General features: G+C 48.3%; 1 protein-coding gene across 17 annotated transcripts in view; it reads right to left on the minus strand.

The window, feature by feature from the left end:
• Positions 1-11,502: 11,502 nt before the first annotated feature.
• The window catches only part of ACSL1 (acyl-CoA synthetase long chain family member 1), a 64,866-nt gene continuing 62,712 nt past the window's right edge, over positions 11,503-13,656 (minus strand). For all 17 annotated transcript variants that reach the window (XM_086380006.1, XM_086380012.1, XM_086379999.1 and 14 more), the window contains 2 exons: positions 13,489-13,560; positions 11,503-13,135 (listed from right to left, as the gene is read on the minus strand). In XM_086380006.1, the coding sequence (XP_086236132.1) occupies positions 12,995-13,135; positions 13,489-13,560 (213 nt within the window). In that variant the 3' untranslated portion in view covers positions 11,503-12,994. The remainder of the gene's footprint in view (positions 13,136-13,488; positions 13,561-13,656) is intronic.

Here is a 13,656-nt window from a genome sequence, read left to right on the forward strand (position 1 = left end):
GCTACTCCTCAGCATGTCCCAAAGGCACTATCTGCTGAGCCCCAGTAGCTGTTACCCAAGCCGGTGGGGGTTCTTCCGTCCTTTCTCTTCTCTGTGCCAAAGATCAGACCAATGAAACTGTGGGCACCGGTCAGATATTTAGCAAATTTTCCGGTGGGCTATGGAGGGGATTCCTTGGCACGTTTTTCCCACTGCTTTTTCTTCCTGTCCTTCAGCTCTCTCCCGGGACTCAAGCCCAGCCAAAACTAATGAAACTCAGGCTCTGATGTCTCATTGCAAAAATTCATTGAGAGACAAAGAGGTGGATTGGTTAGGATCCAGAGAGAACCACTCTTCAGAGTGTGAACCATTGCCGAGGGCAAGGGCTGGGGCCTGGGATTAGGTCTGGCTAGGTTTTAAATCCCATGGACGGAAGAGCTTGGTAGGCTGCAGTCCATGGGGTCGCTAGGAGTCAGACACGACTGAGCGACTTCACTTTCACTTTTCACTTTCACGCACTGGAGAAGGAAATGGCAAGCCACTCCAGTGTTCTTGCCTGGAGAATCCCAGGGACGGTGGGGCCTGGTGGGTTGCCGTCTATGGGGTTGCACAGAGTCGGACATGGCTGAAGTGACTTAGCAGCAGCAGCAGCAGCCAATTTTTACACATTGTTTTGTTGACTATATAATTTACACCCCCATCAGCAATATGTAAAAGTGCCCTTCACTCCACATACTTGTCAATATTTAGAATTTTCAGGATTTAAACATTTTTCTTGAGTAGCAAGTTGAAATGGTATCCTCTTGTGTTCTTGATTTACATTTCCCTTAAGTTGGTCGTCTTTTCTTTGTTTACAGGTCCTTCCTGATTCCTCTTCAGTGAAACACCTATTTACCCCACTTAGGAATCATTTGGGCAATTGCCACAGAAGAATAAATCATCTTTGTGGTTTTGAAGGTAGTTCCCCGCTGATGCATAGAAATAGGGTTCCTAGAATCACTGGAAGCTGTTAACCCATAAGAATGTGGAAAGCTAGCTCAATTTCCCAGGAAAGGGGTTACAGTCAAACCTTTTGCAGTTATGGAGCTGAAAACCACCCAAGTGTTACAATAAGAAGAGGCTCAGTGCTCTGGGTGGAGATAAAAACTCAACCCAAGTAGGTTTAAATGCTAAAAGAATTTATGAGCTCATGTCACTGAAAAGTCCAGTGGCAAGATGGCTGCAAGATGGCTCACTTTGACCTACAGGTTGGAGAAGCCCCCAGGGCTCTGAATCTATTTCCTTGCCCTTCTGGAGCCTGAGATTTTCCCCCAGCCTGGGTGCTGTCACCATCATCGCCTGGATTTAGTGAGCATTTACTATGATCCAGGCATCGTTCTAAGTGTTCTAGCGTCTATGAACACATTTCATCTTCTCAATAACCCTCTGTGACAGGCACCAGAACCTCACCCTGCACGTGAGGAGACTAAGGAGCAGCCCACAGGGAGGAAGTGACTGTGGTTGTGCTAGATCTGAGGACTCTGTCCGGGAGCCTGCACCCAGCAGCTTTTCCATGTTTCACATCGGAATTCCAACTTTCAGAGAAAGCCGCTATGTCCCAGCAATCTCAGAAAAAGATGTACTCTAATTTTACCAGCGTGTATCATGTACCCACCTGTATTAGTCAGAGTTCCAGAGAGAAAGAACCAATAGGATGTGCACTGGGGTTGTGAAGAAGTAAGGACAGGGTGGGGTGGGGCAGGGTGTTGACAGGACTGGAAACAGGAGCCAGCAGGTCTGGAGCCCCAGGGAGGAACCTGGAGCCACATGAGGAAGCTCAGAGGTGCTGCAGAGCGCCTACGGCCCGATCATTGAGCTATGTAATATACTTTCATGTTTGGAGAATTAAAGAAAAAACAAAAACTGTTGCTTCTCTGATATAAATACAGAAAATAAAGAACTACAAAACATTCTGGATCCTTGGGATAAACAGAATGGTTAGGTATGGACACTTCTCTGCAGAAATATATCTTCCTTGTGGAGTAGGTTGATCTCTATATTAGTTCTATCAGTTCAGTTCAGTTCAGTTCAGGTGCTTAGTCGTGTCTGACTCTTTGCAACCCCATGGACTGCAGCACACCAGGCCTCCCTGTCCATCACCAACTCCTAGAGTTTACTCAAACTCATGTCCATCGAGTCGGTGATGCCATCCAACCATCTCATCCTTCATCGTACCCTTTTCCTCCCACCTTCAATCTTTCGCAGAATCAGGGTCTTTTCAAATGAGTCAGCTCTTCGCATCAGGTGGCCAAAGTATTGGAGTTTCAACTTCAACATCAGTCCTTCCAATGAATACTCAGGACTGATTTCCTTTAGGATGGACTGGTTGGATCTCCTTGATCCCTCCTTGAGGGTCCAAGGGACCCTCAAGAGTCTTCTCCAACACCACAGTTCAAAAGCATCGATTCTTTGGTGCTCAGCTTTCTTTATAGTCCAACTCTCACATCCATACATCACTACGGGAAAAACCATAGCTTTGACTAGATGGACCTTTGTCGGCAAAGTAATGTCTCTGCTTTTTAATATGTGTCTAGGTTGGTCATGGCTTTTCTTCCAAGGAGCAAGTGTCTTTTTATTTCAAGGCTGCAGTCACCATCTGCAGTGATTTGAGAGCCCCCCAAAATAAAGTCTGTCACCATTTCCACTGTTTCCCCATCTATTTCCCATGAAGTGGTGGGACCGGATGCCATGATCTTAGTTTTCTGAATGTTGAGTTTTATATCCTGGAATTATTAGCTTGATGTTTAAGTAAAGTATAAATGAGAATATTATTATTTATCTTATAGGATTATCATAAAGATAAGAGAGAAAGAATTTGGAGGTCAAAGCATCTGCAATGCTGGAGACCCGGGTTCTATCCCTGGGTGGGGAAGATGCCCTGGAGGAGGAAATGGCAACCCACTCCAGTACTCTTGCCTGGAAAATCCCATGGACAGAGGAGCCTGGCAGGCTACAGTCCATGCGGTTGCAGAGTCAGACACGACTGAGCAACTTTACTAGACAGATAGAGCCTGGCAGGCTACAGTCCATGGGGTCGCAAAAGAATCGGACACGACTTAGTGACAAAACAAGACAGAAGAAGGGCTTAACCACTTCTCACTGAGCCTCTCTGCTCTTAGTTGTTGGTAGCGCCTTCCGATGAATGTGCTGTTCTGCACTATGTCCACGAGAGGGCAGCAGAGGAACGGGACTGGAGACTGGAAAACAAATAACCGGAGATCAGAGCTACTTCCTTATGTTCACTGTCAATAATGTTTACAGTTGATTAAAAGTCAGTTCAAGATTGATAAGGCTAGCCATCTTAACTGCCACTGCTCAACTCATTTTCTCCTTCATGTGCATGATGCTCTTCCATAATGTATCAAAGCCATTCCAGTAAGTTTCCCTTAAGGCAAAGAGGATGATTTTCTGTTGTGGAAAAGAAAATCAGTTACTTCCTAAACTTTCCAACTTTCTTTTTTAACTTCTTACGCACCTGTGAGTTATTGGGTATGCACGAGAATAACCCACTGAGCCTGGTAATTCTCAACAGGAAGAAACTAAAGTAGTTACCTATTTCAAACAGACCAACGGTTTGACACTGCAGAAAGAATCATCCCAGGAGGGTGAGAGGCGGGGCCAGGAGGAAGGAGACCTCCCCTTGGATGCCCCCTCTTTCAGAAAAAAGGCGAAATAAAAATTCAGAAAGGTAGGACTATTCGGTACCATTTACTAAGTCAGAGGGCAGAAAGATTTTTCCATCGGAGCAAACAGCAATGACATTGGTTCCCTCCCTCCCAGGTCACGTGCTTTCCAACACCATCCTGGCTCGGATACCCAGCTACTAAACTTGTTTGTTCTGTAACTAATGTTCTACTTTTTCCAGACCTAACTGGCACTTCTCTTATCCAAGCTGAGATCACAGGGCTAAATAGGTTGGGTCACTACCTCCAGACGATGCTTTGTCACGTGTTTCAGATTCCGTTCCCAGCTCCCCGCAGGACTCAGACTGTGGTGTAGGAACCCAGGCAGGAGCATTCTAGCAAAATCCAGGATTTCACTCTCACTGAGGAAAACCAACTTCCAACCTGCAGAGGGAATAACTGTATGACTCAGACTTGTACAAGGACCAGAGGAGTTCAAACAGCTGAGAAAGAGCAAAGGAAATGGAAAGACACCCCAAAGAAAACGATTTTCTTAAGGCAAGAAGGGACATAAAATTTCTACACGAGAAATTCGTCTCCATGATTCACTCTCAAGCTCTGGTCAGAAAAGAACTTTCTGGAAAAAGTTTTCATCCTGGTAATGAGCTTGCTTACTTCCCAGAAGGAATCAAGCTCTCACTTACCCCTGGGCCTTTGCACGTGCACCCTCCCTAGAGCACTCTCTTACCCTGCCTGGCTGGCTCCTGTGCTTTATTGCAGTGAGACCATAGAAATCGCTTCCTCTAGGAAGCCTTCTCTGATTCTCCAAGTCCAGGACAAGCAGGGTCCTCTCCTCAGGGACCCTTTCTGCTTAGCTGAGAAGGGAAAAGTGGATGAGCCAGGGACCTTCAGACAAGCTCAGGTCACCTGCCTCTAACCCCAAGTGACCCAGAGACCATCTTCCTGGAACCTTCTGTAGCAAGAAACAGCTCCCCCACCCCACTCTCTGGCTGTTGCCGTGTGCAGGTCACTCACCCCTTTGACTTTGTGCCTTAACAGAAAAAGATTATCTCCTTACCCCTCCACCTCACACCATTGCCAGACCACAAATATGCTCAGTAATCTGTCTCCTGGACTTGGAGAATCAGAGAAGGCTTCCTAGAGGAAGCAGCTTCTATGGTCTCACTGCAATAAAGGACAGGAGCCAGCCAGGCAGCGTAAGAGAGTGCTCTAGAGAGGGTGCCTGTGCAAAGGCCCAGGGGTAAGTGAGAGCCTGATTCCTTCTGGGAGCTAGAATAAGCCCCATGTGGCTGGAGGAGAGTTGGGGAGGTGGCAAGGGATGAGGCTGGGGAGACAGGCAGGAGCCCTGCAGTTCCTTGCTCCTCAAAGTATAACGCACAGGCCCGCAGCACTGGCTTCAGCTGGAAGGTTATTAGAAGTGAAGAATTTCAGGCCTGATTCCAGATTTATTGAATCAGAATCCACATTTTAAGATCCCCTGGGGATCTGCTGTACAATCAGGCTTGTGAAGCCTTCCTCTAAGTACATTCAGCAGTTCCAACTTGTGAGCAATAGGAAACCTGGGCATGATTGAGCAGGGGAATCACGTGACTAAGACTTGGGATTTGGAGAAGTCATTCTTGCTGCAAAGTGGAGGGAAAGGGGCTGAGTTAGTAGAGATCAATGTAGGAGATAAGGACGTCAAATAAGAGGATGGTACATGGTCAGGGCAAGAGATGGTGCTCTTGGGCGGTGGGACTAAGGGAATGCGGGAAGGGGACGGATTTGATGGCCCACAGGGTTAGCAGCAGCAATCCTGGTGCCTGAGCCACCTGTGGCTGCCCTGGAGTTTCTCCCAGATGGCAGAGCCTAGAGACAGCTCCGCCTGGGCAGGGCAGGGAGCTGGCAGGAACCAGTATCAGTGGGTGTGGGAAAGCAAGAGACTCAAGAACAAGAGTCCCTCTGGACCTGCGCTCGCTGCCCAAAGCAGAGTGTGAGCCGACTGGTTCCCCACACCCTCCGGGTGGAGCAGGGACCTTGTAGCTGGCAAGGACGGTTTCTATTAGATAAATGTGACATCCACAACCATCTCCTCCCTAAAAGATCTCCACAAAAGAGAGTGGCTAGGAACTTACATGCAAAATATATTTGTGAAAAGAATGCTGCTTCCGGGCAAAGAACAAATCCTTTTGCACCTGAAGAACGGTGCTGGGGGAGCAGAATTTACCTGGCGAGACTGCCACCATCCAAGGAAATCAGCAGCGAAGGAGTGAGAAGTCAAAATGAAAATGCTAGACTTCTTTTTATGCCAGATGTATGGATGAATAAGTCAGGCTGGCGAGTTTTCCAGTTCCTCACGCTGGGTGAAGGGGTGAGATCAAGATGAACACAGAGTTGAGCATCACTCAAGGTTACAGGGGTGAGAGGGCAGCTGGCTGCAGGGATTGGGGGGTTGATTACTCAGCTAAGGGAGGACACAGAGGAGCTATCTCTGTGCTGTGAGCCACAGGAGAGTCCCCTTTAGCCACACTCACAGCCACGGCCACCACCTTCCATAGTAACTGCGGAGAGGGTGGAGACTGTGGGGGCAAGAGGGATGCTCTGGGCCTGATCATCCAACAGACCCATGGCCTCCCTTCTCACGGTGCTCCCTTCAGTCCTCTGTCCACTGCTCTGCCCAGTGGCTGGGGGTGGGCTGGCAGCTTCTCTTCCGCTGTGAAAAGCAGCCATCACTGGGAATAAGGATAAAACACGACAAGCAGAGTCCAGAGTCCCTGGCATTTACCCGATTCCTCCGGGTGGCTTGACTCAAACTGCAGTGGAGACTGTAGCTGGCCCTGGTTGCCTAATTAAAAAAAAAACAACAAAACAAAAAACTCATCCAACACAGCAGTGGGGCCTTTGGGATGCTCAAGACACTCACCAGGCATCATACCATGCAGGGGGGAGGGACAGAAGGGAGGTGGTCCAGACACGGAGAGACCTTGGAGTCAGAAAATCCAGCTCAGTCACTTACTAGGACCAGTTGGCTGATCTCTCCAAGCCTCGCGTTTCTCATCCATAACAAGGACATAATACTTAAACGAAAGAAAAAGAACTATTCAGATAGGAGCTCCTTAATTTTTCTAGGTCAATCACCATGGATCTACCTATATCTACCCCACGTTCTCTAGTCCCCTTCCTATTACAATAGAAGCCGCATCCTACAATAGAAATGCCCCATTGATGGGCGATCTCTGCAGTTGACTGCGGCTCTAACCTGCCCCGTCTCAGGACAGCTGTCCCCCTTGTTCCGGATTCATCACTTTCTGGGTTGGTGGGTCATTGTCACCACTGTATCTCTCATCTTCAAAACCCCCACCACCAGCAACAAAAAAAAAGCAAGACTCTCTACTTCCCTGCCGTTCTCCAGTTACCATCCCTCTACTCATGGGACAAAACTTCAAGACAGAGCCGGCCACCCTGTGTCCTGACTCCCTAGGACTCAGGAACTCGCTCCAGCAGGCTTCTGGCCTCCTTGCTCTGCCGGACACTCACTGCCAAGTTTGCCGCCATTGCCAAATCCAGCTCCTCCGTCCCCACCCTATTCCCTGATGCAACAGCAGGCTGTCATATCGACCGCCTCCCTCCCCTCCTGACACTCTCTGGGCTTCAGGGACACAGTGCTCTTCCTCCCGGCAGGTGACTCTCCACCCCCGTGGCTGCCCCTTTTCTCAGTGCCCCCAACCGTGGAGGTCCCCTGGGGCTCTGCTTGGGACCTGCTCCACTTCCTTCCAGGTTTCCACTTCCCCAGGCTGCATTTTCTGTGCTGTTAACTTTGCAATCTGTCATCTCCTGAGCAGTCTTCTGAGTGGCAGATGATATCTATCTTTTGAGTTGTCCAGCAGGAACTTGAGATGGAAACCGGCCCCACCCAGCCTCTCAAGTCCTTTCTCCAGGGTCTTCCCATCCCAGTAAGTATGGCTCCACCATCCACCGCAGCACTCACCCCCGAGCCCACCCTCTTCCCAATTCCATCTATCTTTTGAGTTGTCCAGCAGGAACTTGAGATGGAAACCGGCCCCAACTGGCCTCTCAAGTCCTTTCTCCAGGGTCTTCCCACTCCAGTAAATACAGCTCCACCATCTACCGCAGGGCTCACTCCTGAGCCCACCCTCTTCCCAATTCCCCAAGCACAGTGGTTCGGCCACCAATGGCTTTTAAATTGACTGTCTTCTGTCTCCACCGCCACCAACCTGGTTCAGGCTGCCTCACTTACAGGTTAGCCTGTCCTCACCCTCACTCGGCCTCTCCTCTGACCCCTCTGCACCTGGCTGGAGGGGTCATTCAGGGAACGTCACTCCTTGCCTCAGAAGCCTTTACTGGTTTAAAAACCCCGGATTCCTTTCTGGGCTGCAGGGCCTGGTAACCGGTCCTCACGCTTCTCTAACTTCTCTCAGTCGCACTCTTCCCCGCGCTTATGATGCTGCAGCCACGCCAGCTTCCTTTTAGTGCCTGGACTGGAGCCAGCTGGCTCCCACCTGAGGGCCTTTGCACACGCTGCTTCTATTTGAAAACTCTTTCTCCAAAACTTTGCAGGGTTCCTCCTCCATCTTCAGGTTATCACCCCAAGTGTCACGTCCTCAAAGAGACCTTCTCTGGACACAACACTGAAGACAGGCCCTGGTGGTCCCCTCACCGAGACTCCACCTGTTGTCTTCAAAGCCCCCATCGTGATCTGAAGTTGTCCACTCACTTGTCTGCTTGCCGTCTGTCTTTCTCGGCAGAGAGTTACAGGGCAAGGATCCCGTGTGCTGTACTCACTGCCGAGTTCCTGCAGCTCAGAACTGTGCCTGGCACTTAGCCAATGCTAGACACAGAACTGTGGATCTGTAGCCTGCAGTTTTGTGGGGGCTTTGTGAGGACTGAATGAGAACGTAAGTTGAGCACAGCCTGGTGCACTGCTCATAGCAAGGCCACGACACGGAGCTGTCATCACCTCCACAGCTGATGATCCTGGGACGTCCAAGGGTCCTCATGAACCTGCCACATGACTGTGACCCAGCTTTACACCTACTTTCCTCCTGAAATAGAGTGGCTGGTTCTACCTGACTTTTGATCCTTGATGGATGTGGGGTTTCCAACATCACAGACGGCAACTGTATTTCATGTATGATGAGCTATAAACCAGAATGACACTGGCAAGTGGTCACAGCCTGTGCTGTGGCAAAGGAAAACCATTAGGTAGGAATCAAAACCATCTGGACTGAAGCTCAGAGGCATAGCTACTGGCACCAAGAAACAATCCAATGACATGTCTCTGTCAGGAGGTTACTGGCCCAGGCAGACAAGAAGCAACTTCCACAGTGTGAGGTGGAAAGCTCAGTGTCTGGAGCCAGACTGCCCAGCAGATATACATGTGACCGGTAAGCACACGAAAAGACGCTCAACTTTATCATCATTCAGTTCAGTTCAGTCACTCAGTCGTGTCTGACTCTTTGCCACCCCATGAACAGCAGCACGCCAGGCCTCCCTGTCCATCACCAACTCCAGGAGTTCACCTAAACTCATGTCCATCGAGTTGGTGATGCCAGCCAGCCATTTCATCCTCTGTTGTCCCCTTCTCCTCCTGCCCTCAATCCCTCCCAGCATCAGGGTCTTTTCCAATGAGTCAGCTCTTCACATCAGGTGGCCAAAGTATTGGAGTTTCAGCTTTAGTATCAGTCCTTCCAATGAACACCCAGGACTGATTTCCTTTAGAATGGACTGGTTGGATCTCCTTGCAGTCCAAGGGACTCTCAAGAGTCTTCTCCAACACCACAGTTCAAAAGCATCAATTCTTTGGCACTCAGCTTTCTTCACAGTCCAACTCTCTCACATCCGTACATGACCATTGGAAAAACCATATCCTTGACTAGACAGGCCTTTGTTGGCAAAGTAATGTTTCTGCCTTTTAATATTCTATCTAGGTTGGTCATAACTTTTCTTCCAAGGAGTAAGCGTCTTAATTTCATGGCTGCAATCACCATCTGCAGTGATTTTGGAGCCCCAAAATATAAAGTCTGCCACTGTTTCCACTGTTTCCCCATCTATTTCCCATGAAGTGATGGGACCAGATGCCATAATCTTCGTTTTCTGAATGTTGAGTTTTAAGCCAACTTTTTCACTCTCCTCTTTCACGTTCATCAAGAGGCTTTTTAGTTCCTCTTCACTTTCTGCCATAAGGGTGGTGTCATCTGCATATATGAAGTTATTGATATTTCTCCCGGGAATCTTGATTCCAGCTTGCAAATCAAAACCACAGTGGGGTATCACTTCACACCCACGAGGATGGGTATTATCAAAAGAAGAGAAAGAAACTAGCAAGTAATAGCCAAGGAGGTGGAGAAGGTGGAACCCTTGTACACTGTCTCTGAGAATCTAAAATGATTCGAAAAACAGTGTGGCAGCTCCCCAGAAAATGAATGACACAGGATGACCCAGTGATCCAGCAATTCCACTCCTGGGTGTTTATCCAAAAGAACTGAAAGCAGGGACTCAGAAAGATATTGTACAGTGACGTTCACAGTGGATAGTCTCAATAGCTAGAGGGTAGGAACAAATGTCCATCAACAAATGACTGGATAAACACAATGTGATGTAATCGTACAAATATTAATTCAGCCAAAAAAGTGAGAGAATCTTGACATTTGTGATGACACTTGGACCCAGAGGGCATAATGCGAAGTGAAATAAGCCAAAGAAGGATATGCACTGTATGACTCATTCATATACGGCACCTAGAGCGGTCAAGTCCAGAGACAGCAGAATGGTGGTGGCCAGGGGCTGGGTGAGGAGTGAACGAGGGTTATTACTTAATGGGCAGAGCTGCAGTTCTGGAACGTGACAAACTACTGGAGATGGATGGTGGTGACGGCCGCACAGGTATGAATGCACTAAATGCCACTGAACCATATGCTTTTAAATGATGAAGATGGGAAATCTTGGGTGTGTTTTACCAGAATTTTTTTTCTTTAAAAGAAAAAGACAATGTTTTTATCAACCTCATTACAGAAGCTTGGTTCAAACTTTCAAGTATTTGTTCAAATGAGAGTTATCTAACAAACACTCACCAGTTCCTAAGTCCTGTGCTGAGAACTCAAGCAGACAGGAAGGTCACTGGGCTCCCCAATGACTTGAGAGAGCAAGAGGGAGATAGGGAAGGAAGAAGGCAAAGCACTTGAAAAGTAAGATAAAATGGCAGCCTGGATGAGGAGTCTTACCAGAGAGCTGGGCACAGGGCTTAAGCTTTAGAGGAAGAAAGCAGACTTCAGCACCCCAAAACTGAGACCAAAGCAGGGGATGAAGGCATATTTAAACACAACAGGCTACAGAAGAGGCCAGGGCGGGGGGTGGGGTGGTGGGGAGGGGGTTGGGGAACGGTTAATTCACACTTCTGGAAAAGACAAGTCTTTTAAGATGACAGCGTAGGGTAGCGACAGGGGAAAAGAAACAGTCAGCCGCTATGAATGAGCCATCTCCCCCGACAGCGTTATGGGAAGAGGATGACTAAAGACGCACCAAATGAAAACCCCCAGAACCACCCACCGCAGCGACGCCTCCTGCAACATCGCTTCCCCCTGGAGAATTTGCGTTTTCAAGAACACCTGTGCCATTCACACCATGACTTTCTTCTCTGAAACACAGCAGGACCGCTGCTGCCGGGAACGGGTTGGAGCCCCGGGTCAGCATCTGGAAGTGGCGGGATGACGGCGCCCTGAGAAGGAGCCCCGGCAGGGAGGACACACAGGGAGGAGCCTGTGGCTGAGCGCGTCCACGCGCGAACCGAGGCCGCCCCGAATGCGACTGCTGACATGAAAAACGGAGGCGTCACTCAACTCGCTTGAAATGCAGAAATATTTATTTTGGTTTCCTTCACTGTTTTTGGAAATTCTGTTTTGGTTTATAAAACATAGAAAGAGCCAACACTTAAAGCAAACATTCAAAACCCCCATGTGACAAATTACTGACTTCTTGGGCAATTAAGAGTACACGTATGAAGTTAGGCTACCAAATAGTGTTATAACAACGACAGCTCTTTAGGGCAAACCCCATTGTGCTTGTATAATACAGGTACTCCTCTATCCCAAAACAACTGCTTTCGGTGTACAAATGAAAACTAAGTTCAGTCACATGTAGCAAAGACTTGCAGTAAAAGTGAAATGCGGCTAATTTCCCAAATTAACTTAAAAAAAAACAAACAAAAAAAACCCTTGAGAATCTAATCCCAGGAAATGAGTTTTCCAGATTCCTATGTCCTAGAATTTTGGCTTGTCAAATATATTTCATAGAAATCAAGTAGCATTACGACAGAAGAGCATTTATTTATCACCATCCATTTCAATAAGTACCCAAGTGTATCTACCTCCTTAATATTTTTAAAGACATGCCTTGCCTGAGAGTTTATATTCTGGGTGGGGGTGGGGGGTGGGAAAGCCACTTGATCACAACATACTCTTTCGATATGAAAACCACATTAAAATCCATCAGAGACAGAGTGACCGGTTCCTCGAAGGTAAAGTGGACAGTTATTCAGGCGTCACAGTTGAGCATGGTTGATCCAGCTAACTGTTTCCTTGTTGAAATGCTTGTTGTCACTGCAGAGTCTAAGGCAGATTTTTTTTTTTAAATAACCCCTGGGAGGCGACAGATGGAGGAAATCAGGAAATTGGGTCTGGAGAAGAGGGTTGGAGAATATTCTGCTCTATGGGCACCAGAATCCATCCTCTCTGGTGAGCGGCTGTCCATCCAGGATTCAATACCTGCACTGTTCTGAGCTGGGTCTGCCCTTTGCTTCACTGAGAATCTCTGCTCCGACAGGAAGGACAGGGGTTAATCAGAAGGCTCGTGAGAGTGAGTGTGACACAGGGAAGGGAGGGTAACAGGGATTAAAAAAAAAAAAAAACCCTCTGGTCCTCTTGCGACCTCCTGCAGGTGAGACAGGTCTTGCTTGTAGGAACGGTGGTTCCCTCCAGTGCACGGGACTCTTTGAGCAGCAGAAATCTGCAGAATTTGCAGTGTGTAGCAGACATCTCAGAAAGAGCAAAGTCCTAACCCTTTGGTTAGCAGATGGGGGAGACAAAGTGTTCACCCGCCTTTGTAACTGAGGAATTGGTAAAGAACTTAGCACGTTTGCAGTTTCCCCTCTACGATATTTTAAGGCTCGTTTTGGAAATCATGGATCACCGTGGACACGGTCTGCAACTCGAGGTGGCTATAAGGCAGTGTTCCATTCCCTCCAGGCTCCTATGACGAGAATCTGGATACGCGAGGCACCCAAAGATGCTCCCTCCCTTCCTGCCATTGTCAAACTCCCCTCCGCTTCCTCCCTCGCATTAGACTTTGATGGTGGAGTAAAGCTCATCGATCTGTGACCTGAAATAATTCCGAAGCTCTGGTCTTTTAGCCTTCATGGTTGGGGTCAGAAGGCCATTGTCGATAGAGAAGAGTTCAGGGTGGAGATAGATGCCTTTGACCTGTAAAGAGACCAGGAAGTCAAAGGAGGCAAGGAGGACAGATGCCTCTGAAGGGATAAAGACCCTTCTGGGCCATTCCAGCCAGCTTCACAGGCCAGGCCCAGCTGTACCATCTCAACATAGGGCAGGGAGTGGCCTGACATCAGGACAGAATCAGGACCACAGCCTGTCCCCCCAGGAAGAGGATACACCCCCCTGGTTACAGAAATCCCTCCCCAGCCAAAGCACACCACTCTCTCTTCCGCATGATGTCTTTACATCACCTCATCCTCTTCTAGAACCTATTCACAAAAAACACCCTCAAGTCAAAAACTCATTTTTTGGGAATTCATACACTTGGATGTGAGTCTTACCTGTTCAAATGGTTTTAGGCCAGACTCCTTCCCGAGCCTCACCATGTCTTCTAGAATACCTTTTTTGACATCCTAATAAGGTAAGAAAAACAAGATCCTTATTCCCTTGGTGGGTTCAGGGGGCACGGGGGGCAGGGGTCCCTGCACTTTGCACTTAACGCAAAGGGA

This window comes from Bos grunniens, chromosome 27 (genome assembly GCF_055505025.1).
Source record: "Bos grunniens cultivar Pamir isolate PY7600 chromosome 27, Bosgru_T2T1.0, whole genome shotgun sequence".
Classification (NCBI taxonomy): domain Eukaryota; kingdom Metazoa; phylum Chordata; class Mammalia; order Artiodactyla; family Bovidae; genus Bos; species Bos grunniens.